At 40.1% G+C, this 26,033-nt stretch overlaps 1 protein-coding gene across 1 annotated transcript in view; it reads right to left on the reverse strand.

The window, feature by feature from the left end:
* Positions 1 to 11,490, reverse strand: part of LOC110679354 (roundabout homolog 1-like) — a 491,376-nt gene extending 479,886 nt beyond the window's left edge. The window contains exon 1 of the mRNA XM_021853766.1: positions 9,446 to 11,490. Coding sequence (XP_021709458.1) covers positions 9,446 to 9,564 — 119 coding nt within the window. The 5' untranslated portion in view covers positions 9,565 to 11,490. The remainder of the gene's footprint in view (positions 1 to 9,445) is intronic.
* Between the last annotated feature and the right edge of the window lie 14,543 nt (positions 11,491 to 26,033).

Here is a 26,033-nt window from a genome sequence, read left to right on the forward strand (position 1 = left end):
ATAAATAAATAAATAAATAAATAAATAAACAAAAATTTATAGGCCATTTTCATAAGTTACACTTGAGTCAAAATGATCAATTTTTCTATGGAAAACACTTATTCTACCATACCAAAAACATGTGCAAAATTTAATCCAAATCGAAGACTATCGAGCACGATTTTTATTTTTTTCGACTCATTCTGGATGGAATTCGTCTCCTATTAATAAAATACTTCATTAAAAAACGTTTTTGCATGCCCAGCAACACCCAGTGGCATGGTCGAAAAAACCTAACAAAAAGTGTTCCAATGCGATAGATGCCCGACAACACTAAACAGATAGCCTTAAAGTCTTAAAAGTTTTTCAAAAAGAGCTCAGAAATGACACAACATTATTATTGTTTACCTAAGTGGTCTTTAGAAAGATCAATGGCTTCAAAACCATTTCCAGATTATATAATCATTCCTTTTTCCAAGCAATTAATCGATGTGATCGAACGATTCAAATTTAGAAAATAGTATAAAGAAAAAATCCCATATTCACATTAATATGTTCTTATTAAGATTTTTCTACCAATTTTACTGAATTTCGGAATTAATATTTTTTGACGATTTCCCGTGACTAAAAAATAGACCTTAAGAATGCAGTTTGACTTTACGGATCAAGCCAAAAGTATATTAAAATGTACAACGGCATAAATCAGATAAGTTTAGTTACTTAAAAAAAGTGTAATAAATGATTTCTTAACACCCCACTTATTTTCAAAGAGAAACTTTTTTCATACAAATTATTATAAATCGAAAACTAGATAGACTTTTCAAAAGTTTTTGTCTGTGCTATGATCTCAATTAGATACACTTATCTTTTAAGTTACTCACATATATTTCTCAATATTGTTTCTTAGTTTTTAAGATAAATGTTTTGAGCCCATAAAATTCGAACAAAAATGTTTTGAAACGTTTTCAATATCTAGAATCCACAATATTTTTTTCTTATTAGGAGACAGCTCCTATCACATAATGCAGCTCACAATCCTACGAACAAATCAAGCATATCAAATGATCAATGTATCGACTTTCGACGTTTTTGTGACTTGTCAAACTTGATGGAGAAGTTGAATCCTTTGAAACCCCACGCGTCCTTAACACCCCATTTTACGGTATCATATAATTCCGATAGAGTGTGTATCCTTTGACAGATACACGTATTTCATCCCTAGCCGTATGGCCGTGTTCAGTGTCGTGTCAAGTGCATGTCGAGGATGAAATATACATATCTGTCAAAGAATAAAAATTCTATTGGAATTAAATTGTATAGTACTAAATTTCAACAGCAAACAACAAATATGATTATTTTTCTTGTCCCAAGCACAAAATGCCGCACAATTTGAGATAGTTGAGCAAATAGTTAAAAAAAAGATTATTCAACGAGTTAAGTCAACTAACATGGAAGCTTACTAAATTTTCCACAGAAATGAAGTTTTATGTTTTAACGAACACTTATTAACAAGTAATATTTTTTTCGATAACGTCTAAGGCGACATTGTAAACTGCTCAAATATCTCTGAGAGTGGTGTATGATTCAGCAGCCTCAAATTTACTAGAAACACATGATTTAATCGTGGAGACACAAAACATTGTTACATTTTTATTTTTCTAGCCTCAATAAAGAAATTCACTGAAGAAACAAATTTATTTTTTTCAACATTTTTGCAGAACGACAAAGAACTACATTTTCACAGGACTCAAAGATCACTCATGTGTCTCCAGTGAATTTGGGGTTGATCAATCAGAAATGTTCCAGCACATCACAATTTTGTTGTACAAGTTGTCAAAGTTGCATAAAATACAAGTTATATTAAACTCATGTTAAAATTAAGTTTTAACTACTTTTTTAAATACACTGAAGTCTTTTTTTACACGGTTTTTTTGCACGCTTTATTTTTACACGGCTTTTTTTACACGCCTTTCGGAATTAACACGGTACTTTTTTTGCACAAAATTCGGAAATAACACGGTTTTTTTTACTTATTTACACGGATTTCGGAATTAACACGGCTTTTTTCCTATTCACACGGATTTCAGAATTAACACGGTACTTTTTCCACGGATTCTAGAATTACCACGGTTTATTTTAACACAAATTCCAGAATTAGCACGGTTTTTTTTTGCACTGATTTTTTTGCACGGCACGGGGGTGTAAAAAAAAACCTTAGTGTATTTGATTACTAACTCCACAGAGCAAACAAAATGGGCATATATTTTGTATGATACACAATTTTGTTTAAATTTTCCGATTAAATTCGTATTCTATAGCATTTCTCCATATTATTTTCCATAATCACCACCGAAAATGTAACAAAACTTCAAAGAAAGAAATTTTGAGTTTTATTCTAATTCTAAAAATTCCGGGATGTCATTAGTGAAAAAATACTTGAAGTAATCCTTGGAAAAAATGTTAGAGTAGTTGGTGAAGTAATCTTTGCAGAAAAAAGTACATGTTTTTAATTTAAATTACTTTTAGGGGGATTGAGGGCATAATGAACACATGGGGTGAAAAGGACACCTTCTTATTTTTCAAAAATATGAATATTTCACCAAATTTCCTTGTATTTTGTGAAATCTGTAGTATATATTTTATCTGTTTACCGGTATAAAAGTTTATGTTTTGCTTCAATTGTCTTCTGCGATTTGACTTAATTTTTTTTTTCAGCTACAAATTTGGTTATAAACAAGGCGGTGGAAGACTTCAAATTTCGAAAAAAAAGTAACTAACCTAGAGAAGTTTTTTGTGGCTAATGTGGAAGAAGGGGAACTTTTTTTTCGAATCACAACGTCTGACACACATGAATAATATAGTTTTCTTTAAATTGCACAAAGGTGTTCCTTCTGCCCGATACCTTTTTACTATCCTTGTTTTTAATCCAATTTTCTAAATCTTTTTTCTGATATTTTTTCTTCACCATGAATGAATGCATTTCATTCATAGTATTAATTACCAACTTGGCAACCAGCTGAGGATAGCTGAAAACTATAGTCATTTTATGGTCTTAAAATAAGCATTTGCTTAATGTGCCCATAATGCCCCTGCTACCCTACATTAAACCAATGTATGAGCGAAAGTTTTGAATAATAAAAAGAAGACTAATTATATCCCATGACATCCAAACTATCTTTGTTCCCTTTTTTTAAATACTCATGAGCTTGTGTTTTGGAAGAGTTCTTTTGATAGGACACATTGAGGAATTTCTGAAAGAAATCAATGATGAGTGCTTAGTATGTGGAGGAACAACACAAAAAAAAATGCTGGAAGAGTCCCTACAGGAATCCCGACGAATTACTGTCGGATTGCTCGAAGGAATACTTCGATAAACTCTTAGAGGAGAAATTTGAGAGCTATTTCCGGATGAAATCCTGATGGAATCTATGTATAAAGATTTCCTGGAGAAACCATGTCGAAAATCCATATTCACTGTTGTTTATATGCTTGTGAAGGTTATGGAAGGTTCAATCTACACGGAGAATAAGGAAATTACATTTATTTACAACAAGAAATATTTTCCAAAATCAACCTAAGTCTTCGAAAACCAATGAAAAACTTTTCATAATAACTTATATTCTTTGTGTTTAGGTAAATAATAGGTAATTTAGATAATTTAGGTAATGATTCAACCTGATTTATTTCTTGATAATAAATCTTCGAGCTGTTTTTGTTGCCGGGGAATTCTTAGGGTGTCAGCAGCATGTTAACGCACGATTGGATATGTGGTTTATTGCGGCTTTAAACTACAACTAGATATTTTATTAGTAAATTACTATTTCAACATAATTACAAATCTTACACTTTCGGTGTTTCTTCACAATTACAATTCATTTTGTTCTACCCGACGCAACAGTAATCTATTTAAACTCACAATTTAAGTTTGCTTGTTAGCCACTGTAAATATTGATGTTTTAATAAGCTTACAATATAATTTTCATTTCACAGTGCATTGTTAATAGTCTTAGCTTAATAAAAATAAGCATTTAAGTAGATAGAATAGTAATACCTTGGTAAGGGATAACAATTAAGATAAGCTTATTTAATTCACTTTAGTTGTGAGTTTTACTGAATTCATTCCTACCTCACATTCAAGGTCTTTTTTATTCTTCTACTCCTAATTCTCACGCTGTGAATAATTGACAGCTGTCATTGGACGATAGCGGTAACAGTATGGAGCTTTGGCAGTGCCTCCAGCGGCAATTGTTTGGTTGAATACCAATTAGTAAAAGAACAAACAAATTCAACTGAGGGGGTTAGAATCAAAAGTGGTATAAGTGGCAGATTCACGAATTCGCTACATGGGTCTCCCCCAGAGCTCATGGCTGAGTCTTCTTCTTAACAATTTTCAAGTAAGAAATTTATGATTTATCATAAGCAAACGCTCGTTAACACTAAGTAGTCGTACTGTTGTATTTTGTATGATAATGGTGGGAAAGCCTCGCTTGTCTTACAGAACATCAGCGAGGTGTTACTGACTATCGCAAACCGCGCGACGACTACAGTATGACGAAATTTTTGGTAATATTATTAGCATAATTAGCTGAAATATTTCATAAATCATATATTTTTCGTTTTGCCCCAACCTCACTCCCTAGACCCATTGTCACCCGTTCGACGGTACCTCTAATTCTTCTCCAGTAAGGAAACAGTCACAGATACAGATTATCTCAAATGAAAAAATCAAAGTCTTTACTAAATGAATAAAACAAGTTGTGAAAAAATCTTTTGTTTCGTTTCCATTTTCCATGAAAAAATTACCATAAAACATGATATGATGATTTTCACATTTTGTATGAGCCATAATAAGTGTTTTCCAAACATTTTTGACTTTCGCCCCCTTGAGGTCAACATATTCAGAATTAACAATCGGAATTATTAATTGAATTTCCGAAGTTTGTCGAGAGTTTTTCAAATTATCAGTTTTACTATTATAGTACTTTGGCCGTGAATCGTAAGTCAGTCCGATGCAAATATCAAAATATAAAAATTGAGTTGATGTCATTTTTCAACGTATTTTCCATTGATAAATCACTGCACTAACAGGACCACACGATTTTTTCAGTAAAGCTAGGGAAGCCCTCAAATTGAATTTTCCCGTAACGCATATCAATCATATTTCCGCAACATATTAAAAATGAACAAGGAACAAAAAAAATTAAAAAAGCTAATTCAACAAGCTTTTATTTTTGATTCTTTGGAAGAAAGAGACGAAAAAATAGAAATTTTCTTTTCACCATTTTCAATCTTTGTTTTACCGGGTCTGGTGACTCAAAAATGTTTAATGTCATATGGGATACAATACAATTTTTCTCTTCCCTTCAAAATTTTCGACTCTTTGAAAAGGGATTGTGACATAGAAGAAAATAAAATTTGTATCGATACTATTTAAAATTATCCGTCTTTGGCAATAATTTACTTCATCAATAGCATCCGACTTTTGCCAGACGAATTGACAATTTTAACTTAAAATAGTTGGTATCATGATGACTGATAAGACCACGTGTAACCAAAATTTCAAACGAATAGTGATGGTTTCGTGAAAACCCGGAATCTATAAATAAAAACATTAGCTGGCTAATCTTGAGCTCCCCTACAAGAAAGCTACCAAAGTATTTTGTTCTGATTTTAAAATAAGTGTCAAAAATTCCAAGAACTTTCAAAAATTTCTGTCTTTGAAAATATGTCCAATGTTATTTGTGACTTAAAACTATTGAGATCAACGTTATTTTTGATAAAATGTCAGTATATGATTCATACTGACAAATTTAAATACAAATTCAAACATTCTGTTTTTGACAATCGTCAATGGATTTAAGCATGAATAAAGTACAAACAAATAAAACAAGGCGTAATAAATAGGTCACCTATAATTTTCTTTACTGGTACTTTCGCACCCTTTTTATGCGTTTTCGCCCCCCAAATTCAGTTTCACAAAATATTGACCCCCTAAACATGAAAACCCCCCGGGGGGCGAATTCGCCCACTTTGGGAATCCCTGCTGTAGACGGTTAAGATAGCTTTCAGACGATTGTATCGTTTCTCTCACAGGAACAACAGCAGCCGAATTGCAAGGACCCTTGCAGGATAATCTGGACAATTTGTCCACTTGGGCTGTTTATCGAGCACTCTTCAGGGAAAGCTGGGATGGTTGTTTTTTCAATAAAACAAAATATTCCAAAGTTTCCGCTTACATTCAAGGGCAACATAATCACTCATTGCATGCTTTTTAATAATGTAAGGATCCGGTTCGACTACAAATGCATTTAGGGCAAGCACAATATGTATCTGACACAGGAATGCCAAAAGACGATCTGATCAAGCTGTTCCGAACCATCTTATCAGTTTTTTTTTGTTTCAATCCACGGCGAAAACATGTATGCGTTCACACAATGAGTTTGAAGGTTTTTTTCAGGAGTACGGTTACTTTCAGATCATTTAGCGGAGGTCGCACCAGTGATGGAAATATTTAAATCATAAAGAACCTCACGAGTGTAGACTAACTCAAAACAAACATGGCAGACCCGCGTACAGGCTTAGTGTGAGTAAGTTTGCACTCGCCTGCTCGGGAGAACATACCAAAACAATAGCAAACATACCAAAACGAATAGCAAAAAGGTCACGAACATTTACTCGCAAGTATCCAAACAAGGCATGATTTATCATTGTGTAGACATACAAATCAATTGTGTATTCATAAAATCTACTGTAAATTACCAGTTTGTAGTCAAGAACCGTTGAAAACCAGAAATCTCGAAGAGCGAATAGTTTTTTTTTTTTTCTCAAAAGCGCAATTGACTCGGAACAGCTTTGAACACGTTCACGAATCATTTCTTGCTTCAGTTACTCGTGAGCACGTCCGATATAGGTAAATCAGTACTGATTCTTGGGAGCATTTTGATTTGGTTTCGGTTCAGCAGACATGTTCACCACTTTTTATTATTGGTTTACACTGAGGTTCATCCTCATCCACTGTGAGGTTCTCAATCCATTGGTTATGGAAAACTTGGAATAGAAGTTTTGCTCGTCTTACTATTGATTTTTAAGTATGTTTAGTATCGTTTTGCAAGGTGAATTGAAGTGTTAAGACCCAATAAGTTTTTCACCCAAGATCCCTGCTCCATCCGGAAGGATCGCCCTCATCATCTACTGTCCATGATCGGACATACCTCTTGAATGGAAAACGCCAAGCAGTGCGTGCTTTTCGAAAGGCCCATACACTATTACCCTGGCTTGGGTCGCTTTTCATTGCTCCATTCCGGGCAATGAGAAAGCGAACTTTCTGGCTAAAGTATGCGACCTATGATGATTTTTTTTTAGTATTGGTCCATCAGGAGACCTTGAACCTTCTGCTTGCAACAGAAATGGAAAGACGAACAAATGAGTAAGTTTTCTAAGGCGTCGAAAAAACAACCCTTACAGTTGGACATGGGTTGTAATTTCCTTTGTGTCATGCACCGACTTATGTCTCATCACTATTTCCGCTTCCGGACTTGAGAAACTTTATAGGCTACTAAGTAGCTTAAGTATCATGAAAGCATTACAACTGAAACCCCAAAAATCCTTTCCTTTCCAATTGTATAAATGGAGTCTCTATCTTTGAATCAACCGTAACTTCGGTTCCTCAAATAATATGTGAAGAATTTAACAGCTCTGTCATGCCATTTGGTGAACCATCCTGCCAAATGAACGAGATAAGTAAAAAATAAAAATTAAACACTGCTTATATTTGGTTCCCGGACCTTTTTTCACCACTAAATTTTCCTGATCTTTTGGATCTAATTTCCATAATTTTCGGGCGATTTCAATGAAATTTTGACAAAACACCACAACGCTACACAGATAAAAATATTTAAATTCGAATGTAGTGTAAACTGAGGCAAAGAGTAAAAATGAACCAAATTAATCTATTGTTACGGCATTTTGTTAGTTTTCAACCAAAGATGCTTGAATGCTACATAATCGTGTAAATTTAAAGTGCATTTTATTGAAAAACCAGCGTTTTATCTTTGACATTTCAGTTTATTTTGATGCTCCAAATATGTGCATGAAAATAAACTTAAATTTACAACATATTTTTAGCTGTGTATTCAAATTTCATTACCAGTACTGGGGTCCACAATCGGACGGTTAGTTCCGGATTTGAACAGATATTACATGGGGTATGCCCGGAGCTCATTTGAGACATTTTCATAACTATTTTGCACGGGTCCATCAAAACTACAGTGTTGGTAACAATTTTTACAACAGAAATATAATATAATTAATGCATATTGAGTAGTTATATTGTATGTAGCATAAGGCCAGCTACAAGTTCTTCCGGAATATCTTAGAGCCGATTCCGGGACCCTGGAAAAGGGAATGAATCGAATGATTGCAAACCTTATCACATGTGACATATCAATCTTCAATATTTTTCGCTGGGAGTATAATACGATGCATATTGAGTGATTTCTTGCAACAATGAGTCATTTACAATCTCTAACCATCTGTTTTGCCTAGGATAAAATCTCGCACAACACCATGCAGGGTAAACATAAACCAACTAGGTTCTTTTTCTTCTTTTTTTGTCATTACGTCCTCACTGGAACAGAGCCTGCTTCTCAGCTTAGTATTCTTATGAGCACTTCCACAGTTATTTACTAAGAACTTTATTTGCCAAAGTTGCCATTTTTGCATTCGTATATCGTGTGGCAGGTACGATAATACTCTATGCCCAGGGCAGTCAAGAAAATTTCCATTACGAAAAATTCCTGGACCGACCGGGAATCGAACCCAGACACCTTCAGCATGGCTTTGCTTTGTAGCCCCGGACTCTAACCACTCGGCTAAGGAAGGCCCTCAACTAAGTTCTTGTATTGAAACACTACATACATGTTGTTTGGTCTTTATTTCGGCTTATCTTCCTTAAGTGATGCATTTTACCCCAGGTGCTCCTTTAGCTTCAAGGGCCGTAATCTTAGTAAGTAACAACATTTCCAATATTATCGAGCATTTCTTACATGGGTGATCAATGTTCTCCCATATCAGCTGAATCGAAAAATCGCTTAAAATATGTTTTTAAACGTGCTCGTGCACAAGCGTTACGTTCTAGTACTTGTTTTAAAAATATAAAACTTAAAAAATAATATAAAACCCCGGATAACCGTATTTCAACACTCAGAAAAAGATGTTTCAAAACCAAACTATTATTCAACACAGCGAAACTTCTCTATGTGTCCCTGTGTATTCCAATGCACTATCCATCCGAATTTTGGACTCTAGAACTCGAAACCCTCTAAAATAAAACTTTAAATCTCAAAATAGACCGTTCGCGCCTCCCAAACTCAATATGAATACCATAAAGCGAAGAAACCTATCAAAAAGTAGTTTCCCTGCATACATACAGGAAAGCGTAAAACACTGGAAATTAGATATACGGTACCTTGTTTTTGCTATTGTTGATACCGCTCCGGATGCTAACCGAAAGCTGCCGTTTCTTCGTCCAGGGCTGCTGTTGCTTCTGCTGCTCAACGACGAGATGATGATGATACCGCAGCACATGAACTGAACTGAGTGCACTTTGCACCAAAAAGGGAAGCCTGGGCCGGATCCCAGGAGTCCGAACAGTAAGGAAAAATGTGGATATTATTTTAGTTCTGTTATTTTACCGGACAGTTCCGGTGTAGCACCAGGAGATACATTTTCTTGAGAATCTAACTCTATACTGGATCCAGGTTCAAGTCAGATGTAGAATTGGTGTGAGTTTGATTTCAATATATTGTTATCCAGATACAGAAATTTTCCACTCAATTCATTCGGCAATTCTTTATGGCAGCTGCTGTGGCGAGTTTTCCACCTAAATCACGCACTATAACTTCACTGGGGGAAAACATCTATCGCACACTCTGTCAAGCATAAAATTTGGTGGTTCAATTTTTCACAAACAAACTTGGAAACATGGGATTGGGTGGTTCGAACACAGAGACGCACAAACCCATACACACACTCGCAGCACAACGACGAACGATGGATTTTTCCTGCTGCAGAGCAATTCAATTACTAGAACCAATTTCCGGTGCACTTTTTCACCCCTCGAAATCACTTTATTTTTTTTATTCTATACAGCTATTCAATTCAAGCTCCCCACACGCCCCGATGCCTCAGCAGGTTATGTTTATTTGACTGGCACACTTCACTTGCACTCTATTGGAATGTGGTTTTATTTGCTTTGCTTTGATGCGAAACCGTTTTTCAAAAAATATTTGGTAATTGATTTGGATTTTGAAGTGTGGGTCGAGTAGAATCGTTTTTCTCACTTTTGCATAGTTGTTGTATGTAGTGGGTGTAGTCGCTGTATTCGTCCTTCGCGCGCGCAAAACTCAATTATCGAATTCACTCAGTCTAGGTCTTTTTTTTTGAATGAAGATGGATACCAGGGATCTACCCGGCCAAAAACGTTTTTCCACTCACTTAAGCTGCACGTGTCGGACGTCGTTATACACCATTTCAGTTGGCAGGACGTCGACGTTGAGGAAGAAAAATGAGCGGCTTTCCTTTAGTTGCTTCGTCCTGTTGATGCCCTTTGGCCGAAACTCGGTTTGCTTCTCCTTCTGCTCAGACGAAGTCTAGAGTGTGAGTCGAAGCAGAACAACGAGAATGAGTCCCTCGTGGGTCGTCCAGAAACCGACCTGCACTGAGCCCTCTACACAGGCTTAATTAAAATGTCATCTTCTCGGGCTGTCGGAATTAATCCATAAATTTATACCGACATGCACAACTCGATGGCATCGTTATCGTGTGGGAACCATTCACAAGTTTTTTTTTTATATTCGACCTTGCCACCACACCCCTAAAGGGAACCACATTCAAACAGGCTGTGAAATGTCGAATTTGTATAACATCCTTCAAATTACGGGTGCCTTCCGAGCAAACAGCGTCGTTCAGGAAATTCCCACCACGACCGCGCTAAGCTGCTCTTCCTTTATAATGCTAATGCAAAAGCACCCGATTTTCACCTTATAAAAAGCACGTGCCTCACGATTCACGCTAACGCGTCACACCGCACTCAAAGACCTCCGTCGTGTCAAACTCGCTTCCACGTCTCCTCGCACACGTCTCTCCGGAGGAGGTCGCTCGTAATCCACGTTCGGAAAGAATGCGGCCTTATCTCTGCACTAAATCACCATCAACCACCGCCAAAAACGAGCGCAGTTTATGGCACTGTTGACAGGCTCCGGAGAGACCTACACATAATTAGAAGCCGACACTCTTCCCCACCACTCACGCACTTCTCTACCTCCCTCGACAGTTCAACCGAAATCCGTCCCGCGCCCGATAACTATCCACGCAGCGTATTCTCGGAAAAAGCTATTTCATTAGAAATCCTCGCAAACGATTCGCATTGCTTTCTCCACCAAAAAAAACAAGAAACGCTTTTCCTCATCAGAACCGGCGACGATCGAAGAATTCCGCCAACAACCGACACGATTGCCACTCGCTACGAGACTGAAGTGGCCTAGCTGCAGTACGATGCTGTTTATGCCAGACGCTCATTTTCCACGGTTGACCTGACAGAAGTCCATCGTAAACGTCGTGCTGCTTGGAAAATCTGTTGCCGTGGTCGGGAAAACCGAGACGTGAGAACAACTCTCGGTAACTCATTCTCTCGCCTCGCGCGGAAGCAGCGTGGGAATCAGGCGCTCGCCACCGGTGCCGATTGTTTGGGACTACCTACTCACGTTTCTCCCATTTAGGGGAAGGTGTGAAAGCGCGGGGTGAGGACATGGATCCTTAGGATGACGATGATGATGATGCATCTGTTTTGACGCGTCATCTGCTCCGCACCAGCTGAGTCGGAACGCAGCGATTTTTTTTTTTAGATGAATTTGGGTGAGAGATGATGATCTGAGGGAGAATCGGTGGTACTCAAAAATGGAACTGGATGCTGTAGGATGCTTCAGTGAAGGAATGCTGCACAAGGACGCTCACCGTGGGCCAGAGTTTTGGATTGGAAGGATTCAAAGATGCTACAATATAGGTGCTGAATAGAGTGAAATTAACATTCAACTTTTTTTTCATTAAAAAAACTGTCAAAGTTAGAAACATGGAACTCGGTTCCCATTTCTCAGATTGATCTTAATTTCATCCTACAAGCGAAAAATAACTTTCGAGTTGCAGAATTTGAAACACCAGCTTTCAAGCTACCATAGAAATCCAATCCAAGCATGTCTAAACTCAACCATTCTAAGAAAATCGACGAATACGATGTCAAGGTAAAACTTTTGTATCTAAAAGTGGTCGAAATTTAAACGGTACGTTAAACAAATACTTCAAATAAAATCACTTAAGAATTGATTTTAAAAAAATTCATGCTATTTTGAAATAGTTCTGTACTTTTGAAATAAATTTTAACGCGCAATTTTTATAAATATTGATGGAGAGATTTGTTTACGAAACAATGAGGGACTCCATGATACTATCCGGCACGGTAAAAGCCCTTAGCCTCTTGCCCAGCAACTCCTCAATAGTGATGGGTGATATGAAGAGGCGCGTGATCGGGTGGTGGCCGATCAATGAGAGAATGTGCAAGTTGAGGCTCAAAGGCCGGTTCTTCAACTTCAGCATAATAAACGTGCACAGTAGGCCGTCCCTTATTTCTCCAAAATGCAAAATGTTATAAGTTCGTGAAGTGCTCGTTTTGGTTAGAAAAAAATCAGGTAAAACTTTGAAGTTCGTACATGGACCCTAAGTGGTCCCCCAACGGCCCTGAAGGTATTAGGCGTAGATTACTCTGTGCGCAAAATCGAACACGCTGCTCTAGTGCACACAACATGAACACGAAAAGCCACCAGTAGAAAAATGTCCTGCTCGCGTTGATAATCAGCATAGAAGTTTGTTTTCTTTGGGATGATTCAAATATTACATAACATAAAATTTGCCAATTTTAGACCCCCTCCCTCTCCCACGTAACAGCTTTTGTATGAAAAACTTAAAATCAATTTGTTACTAGTGGCTTTTCGTACTCATGTTGCGTACACTAGAGCAGCGAGCTCGATTTGGAGCACAGGGGCCATCTACACCTTATACCTTTAGGGTCGTTGGGGAACACTAAGCGTCCATGTACGAACTTTTACCTAATTTTTACCAAATTTTTACCTGATTTTTATCAAAATGAGCACTTTACGATGACGAACTTATAACATTTCGCATTTTTGAAAATGAATGAAAAAAATGAAAACCTAGTGCACAGCCCTCACTCCGGAAGCACTGATGATGATAAAGACGCTTTTTACGCGCAGCTTGAACACGAGTACGACAGTTGTCCAAGCCACGACGTCAAAATCATCATAGGAGATTTGAATGCTCAGGTTGTCCAGGAGGAGGAATTTAGTCCTACTATTGGAATGTTCAGCGCCCACCGGCTGACGAACGAAAACGGTCTACGACTAATTGATTTTGCCATCTCCAAGAATTTGGCCTTTCGTAGCGCCTACTTCCAGCACAGCCTTCCATACCGATACACTTGGAGATCACTTCAGCAGACAGAATCACAAATCGACCACGTTCTGATTGATGGACGGCACTTCTCCGACATTATCGACGTCAGGACCTATCATGGCGCTAACATCGACTCTGACCACTATCTGGTTAAACTGCACCCAAAACTCTCCGTCGTTAACAACGTACGGTACCGACGGCCGCCTCGGTATGATCTAGAGCGGCTTAAGCACTCGGATGTCGCAACTACGTACGCGCAGCACCTGGAGGCTATATTACCGGCAGCCCCTCTTGAGGACTGCTGGAGAACAGTAGAAGCAGCCATCAACAATGCAGCTAAAAGCATTATCGGTACGTGGGACGTGGTTCTACGAGGAATGTTGGCAGATTTTGGAGGAGAAGAATGCAGCGCGTGCGGTCATGCTGCAGCAAGGGACCCGACAGAACATGGAACGTTATAGACGGAAACGGCAACAGCAGACCCGCCTCTTTCGGAAGTAAAAACGCCGCCTAATGGAATGCGAGGAGGTGGAACAGCTGTGCCGGCCATTTGTCTGCATCGGCTGATAGGCACAATCTGGGAAACAGAACAGCCACCGGAGGTGTGGAAGGAAGGCGACAAGTTTGATTGTAATAACTTTCGAATGATCACCACAAAGTATTATCCCAGATCATCTTCCGTCGTCTGTCACCTGTAGTAAACGAGTTCGCGGGAAGTTATAAAGCCAGCTTCGTTGACGGCCGATCGACAACGGATCAGATCTCTACTGTACAGCAAATCCTCCAAAAATGACGTGAATACAGGTCTCACCTTTCCATCGATTTCAAGGCGGCATACGATAGAATCGACCGCGTACAGCTATGAAAAATCATGGACGATAATAGTTTTCCCGGGAAGCTCACGAGACTGATAAGAGCAACGATTAAAGGTGCGCGAAATTGTGTAAAAGTTTCAGGCGAACATTCCAGTTCCTTTGGATCCCGCCGTGGACTACGACAAGGTGATGGACTTTCGTGCTTGTTATTCAATATTTCGCTAGAAGGTGTTATGCGGAGAGCCGGGCTTAACAGCCGTGGTACGATTTTTACGAGATCCAGTCAATTTGACATTGCCGGCCGAATATTTGAAAAGGTGGCAGATCTGTACACCCGTCTGAAACGCGAGGCAGCAAAAGATGGACTGGTGGTGAATGCTGTCAAGACAAAGTACATGCTATCTGGTCGGGCCGAGCGCGACAGGTCTCGCCTAGGTAGCAGTGTTACGATAGACGGTGATACGTTCGAGGTGGTCGACGAGTTCGTCTACCTTGGATCCTTGCTGACGGCTGACAATAACGTTAGCTGTGAAATACGGAGGTGCATCATCAGTGGAAGTCGTGCCTACTATGGCCTCCAAAAGAAGATACGGTCAAAAACGATTCACACCCGCTCCAAATGTATAATTCACAAAACGCTCATAAGGCCGGTAGTCCTCTACGGGTATGAAAAGTGAACGATGCTTGAGAAGGACTTGCAAGCACTTGGAGTCTTCGAACGTCGGGTGCTTAGGACGATCTTTGGCGGTGTGTAGGAAAACGTTGAGTTGCGGCGAAGGATGAACCGTGAGCTCGCCCAATTCTACGGCTAACCCAGTATGCAGAATGTGGCCAAAGCTGAAAGGATACGATGGGTAGGGCATGTTGCTAGAATGCCGGACAGCAACCCTGCGAAGATGGTGTTCGCTTCGGATCCGGTTGGTACAAGAAAGCGTGGAGCGCAGCGACCTAGGTGTATTGTGTCGTGAAATTGTTGTTTCAGTGTTACAGTATGGACCCGATTTTGTCAGCGCTAGCCAGGTATTTTGTTCAGCAGAGGGGAAAGAGCGGCCCTCACAATTTCATTTTCAATTTTCGCGCCGAAACGATCTTTATACAGTGCCACCCGTTTTGCATGAACCACAAAACTATGCAGGATATCCACCCTACTTTTTCACAGTAAGCAGAGAAAGGTCCTAAACGCGTCTTGTGTAACGGGTCCATTTAACGTCTTGGAGAATGACTTATTCCGAAGATTCGATTTGCAGTGATCCTCTTGATCAGCAATTTTGCTCTGGCCGTGAGACAACCGGAATCAATCTGAATCACAGTTCTACATGACCATTGAATTATCTTAGAATTTTTCTTAGAACACCGAAATTCCTAAAAAAATCTTAAGAAAATTCTTTAAGATTTTTTTTTTCTAAAAATTTTTTCAAAGTGGCATCAGTAATTGCCTCGAAGGTCTAGGGAAAGTGTACCAGTTATGGCTATAGTGGTTCCCTATTTTGCCATAAGTGTTTTCTCGAAAACTTTCACATTTTGAATATTTTTGAATGTTTCAACATTAAGATGCGTTTGATATCAAACTACTAAAACACACAGAATGATTAAAAATTTGAAAATAGTCAAATTATCACGTATGGCGAAATAGGAAACCATTATGTCCATAACTAGTACATCTACCCTACTTGGAATTCCTTAAAGTTTAATCAGAGAATGTTTCAACAAGCTGTATTAATTTTTATAAAATATATTTTGAAATTCATCCAGAAATGTTTTGAAGATTTTCATAGAATTACTTCAGAAATTTTACAGGCAGAAATTACTTATGAATTTCCCTGGAATTGTTGTAAATAAAATTCTTATAGTATTCAACAAAATGCCTCATTGGGTAGTAGATCGGCTTCGCTGTTTCCACTTATGCTTGCGTATCTACGGATCCAACAGAATCTGACTCGGTCCTCGCTACATGTTTAACTTCCTGGATCCACGGGTGTTTGGATTCACCCGGCTCCAGAGCTTGGAGGAAACTCGCTGAGTCAGTAAGAATTATTATCTCTCTAGCCACGTTTGGGATAATAAGTTTTTCGTTGTTTTCGTTGTAATTTTGTGTTATATGCTAAGCCATTGAGTAGTAAACGGATCCTCACTCTTTCTCATATCAAATAATTGATCAAAAATTCTCCCAATCCGTCGAAAATACTAGGATACTAGCCACACTTTTATCCGATTGTAAAATATAATGTTTGTATTTTTCTCTTGGCACTTTTATTTAAACGTGACAATGCGAGGAAAATCGATAGCCCTTATCATAATGAAGAACTTTGGTCAGGCTACTGAGGTATCCGCAAAACAAAATTTCTTTCCTCACTAGCGCTGCCTAGTGGCAAAATGTCGAAACTTTCGGCTCAAATAATGTTAGACCTTGTGATACTGAGCAACTTTGCCGAAGACGCCATCTTTCTAAGTGGTCAGGCAACTGAGCTATCCGTGAAACAAAAATTCCATGCTCACTAGCGCCGCCTAGTGGCAAAATTTCGAAACTTTCGGCTCAAATAATGTTAGCCCTTGTGATACTGAGCAACTTTGCCCAAGATGCCATCTTTCTAAGTGGTCAGGCAACTGAGCTATGCGCAAAACAAAAATTCCATGCTCGCTAGCGCCGCCTGGTGGCGAAATTCAGTATCAGAATGACCACCGCATGTCAGCCCTTGAGCTACTGAACAACTCTTCCGAAGACACCAACCTTCCAAAACACCAGGATCTAGAGATATCATATGTTACAAAATTGTGCATTCTTATCCCTCATGGTTCATATAGTGCAAATCAGAAAAAGCGCCCCTTCCGGCCAAGTTCTCAACTAAAAGGATGATCCTCAACTCCTAAAGGTAGATCGTACTTAGCACTGAAACTTCGCCGAAGACAGTACTGTGCTATCTCTTTTGGCATACGAGATATTCAACAACACCCCCAAAGTGATGAAATCCCATAAGCCCTGGGTCTCCTATAACGCAGATTCCTATTACGCCCCCCAACCATGTGTCTAATAGGAGACCTGACTGTACAATAAAAGCAATTCGACATCATCGCAGATATACCGAAACCCACTGGTTAACCGCTTTCACAGCGACTTGTAGATTTTGGTGCAATCCCTCATTTTTCGTACAACGAGAAGGATGTCATCAGCATACAAAAAAAAAAGACTGGTTGCAACGTGACGAGAAGCAGTGTTGGAACAATGAAACGTTCGCTCAGAGAGAAAACTTTTAAGGATGTACCGTAAATTCGGGTTAAATTGATCTTCTCTTCTCTTCTTTCTGGCGTTACGTCCAAACTGGGACAAAGCCTGCTTCTCAGCTTAGTGTTCTTATGAGCAGTTCCACATTTATTGACTGAAAGCTTTCTTTGCCAATTGACCATTTTTGCATTTGTATATCGTGTGGCAGGTACGATACTACTCTATGCCCTGGGAGTCGAGAAAGTTTCCAACTCTAAAAGATCCTCGACTTGTGGGATTCGAACTCACGACCCTCAGCTTAGTCTTGCTGAATAGCTGCGCGTTTACCGCTACGGCTATCTGGGCCCCGTATGATCAGTAGGGTGAAATTGATCACCGTGTCACGTGATTTTATTTTTTACTAATAGTGCACCAAAATCAATGCAACCTATAGTAAATGAACGTTGTTTTTCTTGAATAATAACAAATTGTATGTAGTAAAAATTTTTTGTGTCAGAGAATGTTTATATCTATGAAAATAATGTAAAATTCCAGAATCAATTCTTGGTGTGATATTGATAGACATCCATTAACTTCTAGTTCTAAACATGGATTTGGACATGGTGTCAGTCTGAAAGTTTGTGAGTATACTAAAATATATCTCCAAAACTGATTTTACTATCAAAACTCTTACCAATTTGCTCGTTTTGTTGAACTATTTGAATTTCTGCTACAAAGTAGGAAAATCCTTTGGGAGTTGTCTACATTAAGGCTTTTTTTGGCAATATGCTTGAAATTTTATAATTGATTATTTTAAATATTTTATCGATAAGAATTTGGCTAGCACATTCAGATTCAGAAGGCACATTGACAAGTGATCAATTTCACCCCGAAATGGGATTCCTCGATTTTTAATTTAAGAGATGATTTTTAGCACTAACATCACATTTGTTAGGAAATTTCGTTGTGTGAGCCAATGTGATTCACCGTCGTACTTGTTTTCCTGCATTTAGTTGTATGGCATTAACACGCTAAGTACCGACATGGGCAAAAAATGTGAACGGTAACCTTCGCACGACGATATCTCAGCTGATAATCAATCAATTTTCATAATTTTTTCACCATTGCAACCGTTTACTATCCTGGATGCGTTTAGTGACGACCGATTGAAATTTTATGCCACCATGGCTGAGAATTGGCCGGATCAAGACCGTCCACATTTTTTGTCCACCTTACAAGCTGGTTTGCTGGTTGTATACAAGCGTTGCATGCAAGTTGGTTATTCCGGAACTAGGTTTGGGGCCGGATATTTAAAAATTTTGATCAGCTAGGGTTCTGTCTTCGGGAGAGTTGTACAGGGCAGTGCTCGCTTCCTTATGGTATATGTAATGATACAAAATTCCACCAACACGTGGCGTTAGTGTACATAAACACTTCCGGTTTGCTGCTATTGAAGGATATCTCGGAACCTGAACGAGATAGAAAATTCCTGTCTTCGAGAAAGTTGTTCAAAGTGAGCCGTGCTTCCCCGAGGGTACTAGCATAGTTCCAAATTCATTCACTACGTGGCGCTAGTGTACATAAACACTTCCGGTTTACTGCTATTGAAGGATATCTCGGAACCTGAACGAGATAGAAAATTCCTGTCTTCGAGAAGGTTGTTCAAAGTGATCCTAGCCTCCCCGAGGGACCTAGCATAGTTCCAAATTCATTCACTACGTGGCGCTAGTGTACATAAACACTTCCGGTTTACTGCTATTGAAGGATATCTCGGAACCTGAACGAGATAGAAAATTCCTGTCTTCGAGAAAGTTGTTCAAAGTGAGCCGTGCTTCCCCGAGGGTACTAGCATAGTTCCAAATTTATCCACTACGTGGCGCTAGTGTACATAAACACTTCCGGTTTGTCGATATTGAAGGATATCTCGGAACCTAAATGAGATAGAAAATTCCTGTCTTCGAGAAAGTTGTTCAGAGTGAGCCAAGCTGCACCGAAGGACCTAGCATAGTTCCAAATTCATTCACTACGTGGCGCTAGTGTACATAAACACTTCCGGTTTACTGCTATTGAAGGATATCTCGGAACCTGAACGAGATAGAAAATTCCTGTCTTCGAGAAAGTTGTTCAGAGTGAGCCAAGCTTCCCCGAGGGACCTAGCATAGTTCCAAATTCATCCACTACGTGGCGCTAGTGTATATAAACACTTCCGGTTTACTGCTATTGAAGGATATCTCGGAACCTTAACGAGATAGAAAATTCCTTTCTTCAAGAAAGTTGTTCAGAGTGAACTGAGCTTCCCCGAGGGACCCAACGAAGTTCCACATTCTTCCACTACGTGGCACTAGTGTGCATAAACACTTCCGGTTTACTGCTATTGAAGGATATCTCGGAATCTAAACGAGATAAAAAATTCCTGTCTTCGAGAAGGTTGTTCAAAGTGAGCCTAGCCTTCCCGAGGGACCTAGCATAGTTCCAAATTCATCCGCTACGTGGCGCTAGTGTATATAAACACTTCCGGTTTACTGCTATTGAAGGATATCTCGGAACCTGAACGAGATAGAAAATTCCTGTCTTCGAGAAAGTTGTTCAAAGTGAGCCGTGCTTCCTCCAGGGACCTAGCATAGTTCCAAATTCATCCACTACGTGGCGCTAGTGTACGTAAACACTTCCGGTTTGTCGATATTGAAGGATATCTCGGAACCTAAACGAGGTAGAAAATTCCTGTCTTCGAGAAAGTTGTTCAGAGTGAGCCAAGCTTCCCCGAGGGACCTAGCATAGTTCCAAATTCATTCACTACGTGGCGCTAGTGTATATAAACACTTCCGGTTTACTGCTATTGAAGGATATCTCGGAACCTTAACGAGATAGAAAATTCCTTTCTTCAAGAAAGTTGTTCAGAGTGAACTGAGCTTCCCCGAGGGACCCAACGAAGTTCCAAATTCTTCCACTACGTGGCACTAGTGTGCATAAACACTTCCGGTTTACTGCTATTGAAGGATATCTCGGAATCTAAACGAGATAAAAAATTCCTGTCTTCGAGAAGGTTGTTCAAAGTGAGCCTAGCCTTCCCGAGGGACCTAGCATAGTTCCAAATTCATCCGCTACGTGGCGCTAGTGTATATAAACACTTCCGGTTTACTGCTATTGAAGGATATCTCGGAACCTGAACGAGATAGAAAATTCCTGTCTTCGAGAAAGTTGTTCAAAGTGAGCCGTGCTTCCTCCAGGGACCTAGCATAGTTCCAAATTCATCCGCTACGTGGCGCTAGTGTATATAAACACTTCCGGTTTACTGCTATTGAAGGATATCTCGGAACCTGAACGAGATAGAAAATTCCTGTCTTCGAGAAAGTTGTTCAAAGTGAGCCGTGCTTGCTCCAGGGACCTAGCATAGTTCCAAATTCATCCACTACGTGGCGCTAGTGTACGTAAACACTTCCGGTTTGTCGATATTGAAGGATATCTCGGAACCTAAACGAAGTAGAAAATTCCTGTCTTCGAGAAAGTTGTTCAGAGTGAGCCAAGCTTCCCCGAGGGACCTAGCATAGTTCCAAATTCATTCACTACGTGGCGCTAGTGTACATAAACACTTCCGGTTTACTGCTATTGAAGGATATCTCGGAACCTTAACGAGATAGAAAATTCCTTTCTTCAAGAAAGTTGTTCAGAGTGAACTGAGCTTCCCCGAGGGACCCAACGAAGTTCCAAATTCTTCCACTACGTGGCACTAGTGTGCATAAACACTTCCGGTTTACTGCTATTGAAGGATATCTCGGAATCTAAACGAGATAAAAAATTCCTGTCTTCGAGAAGGTTGTTCAAAGTGAGCCTAGCCTTCCCGAGGGACCTAGCATAGTTCCAAATTCATCCACTACGTGGCGCTAGTGTACATAAACACTTCCGGTTTACTGCTATTGAAGGATATCTCGGAACCTTAACGAGATAGAAAATTCCTTTCTTCAAGAAAGTTGTTCAGAGTGAACTGAGCTTCCCCGAGGGACCCAACGAAGTTCCACATTCTTCCACTACGTGGCACTAGTGTGCATAAACACTTCCGGTTTACTGCTATTGAAGGATATCTCGGAATCTAAACGAGATAAAAAATTCCTGTCTTCGAGAAGGTTGTTCAAAGTGAGCCTAGCCTTCCCGAGGGACCTAGCATAGTTCCAAATTCATCCGCTACGTGGCGCTAGTGTATATAAACACTTCCGGTTTACTGCTATTGAAGGATATCTCGGAACCTGAACGAGATAGAAAATTCCTGTCTTCGAGAAAGTTGTTCAAAGTGAGCCGTGCTTCCTCCAGGGACCTAGCATAGTTCCAAATTCATCCGCTACGTGGCGCTAGTGTATATAAACACTTCCGGTTTACTGCTATTGAAGGATATCTCGGAACCTGAACGAGATAGAAAATTCCTGTCTTCGAGAAAGTTGTTCAAAGTGAGCCGTGCTTGCTCCAGGGACCTAGCATAGTTCCAAATTCATCCACTACGTGGCGCTAGTGTACGTAAACACTTCCGGTTTGTCGATATTGAAGGATATCTCGGAACCTAAACGAAGTAGAAAATTCCTGTCTTCGAGAAAGTTGTTCAGAGTGAGCCAAGCTTCCCCGAGGGACCTAGCATAGTTCCAAATTCATTCACTACGTGGCGCTAGTGTACATAAACACTTCCGGTTTACTGCTATTGAAGGATATCTCGGAACCTTAACGAGATAGAAAATTCCTTTCTTCAAGAAAGTTGTTCAGAGTGAACTGAGCTTCCCCGAGGGACCCAACGAAGTTCCAAATTCTTCCACTACGTGGCACTAGTGTGCATAAACACTTCCGGTTTACTGCTATTGAAGGATATCTCGGAATCTAAACGAGATAAAAAATTCCTGTCTTCGAGAAGGTTGTTCAAAGTGAGCCTAGCCTTCCCGAGGGACCTAGCATAGTTCCAAATTCATCCACTACGTGGCGCTAGTGTACATAAACACTTCCGGTTTACTGCTATTGAAGGATATCTCGGAACCTTAACGAGATAGAAAATTCCTTTCTTCAAGAAAGTTGTTCAGAGTGAACTGAGCTTCCCCGAGGGACCCAACGAAGTTCCAAATTCTTCCACTACGTGGCACTAGTGTGCATAAACACTTCCGGTTTACTGCTATTGAAGGATATCTCGGAATCTAAACGAGATAAAAAATTCCTGTCTTCGAGAAGGTTGTTCAAAGTGAGCCTAGCCTTCCCGAGGGACCTAGCATAGTTCCAAATTCATCCGCTACGTGGCGCTAGTGTATATAAACACTTCCGGTTTACTGCTATTGAAGGATATCTCGGAACCTGAACGAGATAGAAAATTCCTGTCTTCGAGAAAGTTGTTCAAAGTGAGCCGTGCTTGCTCCAGGGACCTAGCATAGTTCCAAATTCATCCACTACGTGGCGCTAGTGTACGTAAACACTTCCGGTTTGTCGATATTGAAGGATATCTCGGAACCTAAACGAGGTAGAAAATTCCTGTCTTCGAGAAAGTTGTTCAGAGTGAGCCAAGCTTCCCCGAGGGACCTAGCATAGTTCCAAATTCATTCACTACGTGGCGCTAGTGTATATAAACACTTCCGGTTTACTGCTATTGAAGGATATCTCGGAACCTTAACGAGATAGAAAATTCCTTTCTTCAAGAAAGTTGTTCAGAGTGAACTGAGCTTCCCCGAGGGACCCAACGAAGTTCCAAATTCTTCCACTACGTGGCACTAGTGTGCATAAACACTTCCGGTTTACTGCTATTGAAGGATATCTCGGAATCTAAACGAGATAAAAAATTCCTGTCTTCGAGAAGGTTGTTCAAAGTGAGCCTAGCCTTCCCGAGGGACCTAGCATAGTTCCAAATTCATCCACTACGTGGCGCTAGTGTACGTAAACACTTCCGGTTTGTCGATATTGAAGGATATCTCGGAACCTAAACGAGGTAGAAAATTCCTGTCTTCGAGAAAGTTGTTCAGAGTGAGCCAAGCTTCTCCGAGGGACCTAGCATAGTTCCAAATTCTTCCACTACGTGGCGCTAGTGTATATAAACACTTCCGGTTTACTGCTATTGAAGGATATCTCGGAACCTGAACGAGATAGAAAATTCCTGTCTTCGAGAAAGTTGTTCAAAGTGAGCCGTGCTTCCCCGAGGGTACTAGCATAGTTCCAAATTCATCCACTACGTGGCGCTAGTGTACATAAACACTTCCGGTTTACTGCTATTGAAGGATATCTCGGAACCTATATGAGATAGAAAATTCCTGTCTTCGAGAAAGTTGTTCAGAGTGAGCCAAGCTGCCCCGAGGGACCTAGCATAGTTCCAAATTCATTCACTACGTGGCGCTAGTGTACATAAACACTTCCGGCTTACTGTTATTGAAGGATATCTCGGAACCTAAACGAGATAGAAAATTCCTGTCTTCGAGAAGGTTGTTCAAAGTGATCCTAGCCTCCCCGAGGGACCTAGCATAGTTCCAAATTCATTCACTACGTGGCGCTAGTGTACTTAAACACTTCCGGTTTACTGCTATTGAAGGATATCTCGGAACCTGAACGAGATAGAAAATTCCTGTCTTCGAGAAAGTTGTTCAAAGTGAGCCGTGCTTCCTCCAGGGACCTAGCATAGTTCCAAATTCATCCACTACGTGGCGCTAGTGTACGTAAACACTTCCGGTTTGTCGATATTGAAGGATATCTCGGAACCTAAACGAGGTAGAAAATTCCTGTCTTCGAGAAAGTTGTTCAGAGTGAGCCAAGCTTCCCTCGAGGGACCTAGCATAGTTCCAAATTCATTCACTACGTGGCGCTAGTGTATATAAACACTTCCGGTTTACTGCTATTGAAGGATATCTCGGAACCTTAACGAGATAGAAAATTCCTTTCTTCAAGAAAGTTGTTCAGAGTGAACTGAGCTTCCCCGAGGGACCCAACGAAGTTCCAAATTCTTCCACTACGTGGCACTAGTGTGCATAAACACTTCCGGGTCACTGCTATTGAAGGATATCTCGGAATCTAAACGAGATAAAAAATTCCTGTCTTCGAGAAGGTTGTTCAAAGTGAGCCTAGCCTTCCCGAGGGACCTAGCATAGTTCCAAATTCATCCACTACGTGGCGCTAGTGTATATAAACACTTCCGGTTTACTGCTATTGAAGGATATCTCGGAACCTGAACGAGATAGAAAATTCCTGTCTTCGAGAAAGTTGTTCAGAGTGAGCCGTGCTTCCTCCAGGGACCTAGCATAGTTTCTAATTCATCCACTACGTGGCGCTAGTGTACGTAAACACTTCCGGTTTGTCGATATTGAAGGATATCTCGGAACCTAAACGAGGTAGAAAATTCCTGTCTTCGAGAAAATTGTTCAGAGTGAGCCAAGCTTCCCCGAGGGTACTAGCATAGTTCCAAATTCATCCACTACGTGGCGCTAGTGTACATAAACACTTCCGGTTTGTCGATATTGAAAGATATCTCGGAATCTCAATGAGATAGAAAATTCCTGTCTTCGAGAAAATTGTTCAGAGTGAGCCAAGCTTCCCCGAGGGACCTAGCATAGTTCCAAATTCATTCACTACGTGGCGCTAGTGTATATAAACACTTCCGGTTTACTGCTATTGAAGGATATCTCGGAACCTAAACGAGGTAGAAAATTCCTGTCTTCGAGAAAGTTGTTCAGAGTGAGCCTTGCTTCCCCAAAGGACCTAGCATAGTTCCAAATTCATCCACTACGTGGCGCTAGTGTACATAAACACTTCCGGTTTACTGCTATTGAAGGATATCTCGGAACCTTAATGAGATAGAAAATTCCTTTCTTCAAGAAAGTTGTTCAGAGTGAACTGAGCTTCCCCGAGGGACCCAACGAAGTTCCAAATTCTTCCACTACGTGGCACTAGTGTGCATAAACACTTCCGGGTCACTGCTATTGAAGGATATCTCGGAATCTAAACGAGATAAAAAATTCCTGTCTTCGAGAAGGTTGTTCAAAGTGAGCCTAGCCTTCCCGAGGGACCTAGCATAGTTCCAAATTCATCCACTACGTGGCGCTAGTGTATATAAACACTTCCGGTTTACTGCTATTGAAGGATATCTCGGAACCTGAACGAGATAGAAAATTCCTGTCTTCGAGAAAGTTGTTCAAAGTGAGCCGTGCTTCCTCCAGGGACCTAGCATAGTTTCAAATTCATCCACTACGTGGCGCTAGTGTACGTAAACACTTCCGGTTTGTCGATATTGAAGGATATCTCGGAACCTAAACGAGGTAGAAAATTCCTGTCTTCGAGAAAGTTTTTCAGAGTGAGCCGTGCTTCCCCAAAGGACCTAGCATAGTTCCAAATTCATCCACTACGTGGCGCTAGTGTACATAAACACTTCCGGATTACTGCTATTGAAGGATATCTCGGAACCTTAACAAGATAGAAAATTCCTTTCTTCAAGAAAGTTGTTCAGAGTGAACTGAGCTTCCCCGAGGGACCCAACGAAGTTCCAAATTCTTCCACTACGTGGCACTAGTGTGCATAAACAC

This window comes from Aedes aegypti, chromosome 3, assembly GCF_002204515.2.
Source record: "Aedes aegypti strain LVP_AGWG chromosome 3, AaegL5.0 Primary Assembly, whole genome shotgun sequence".
NCBI classification, from domain to species: domain Eukaryota; kingdom Metazoa; phylum Arthropoda; class Insecta; order Diptera; family Culicidae; genus Aedes; species Aedes aegypti.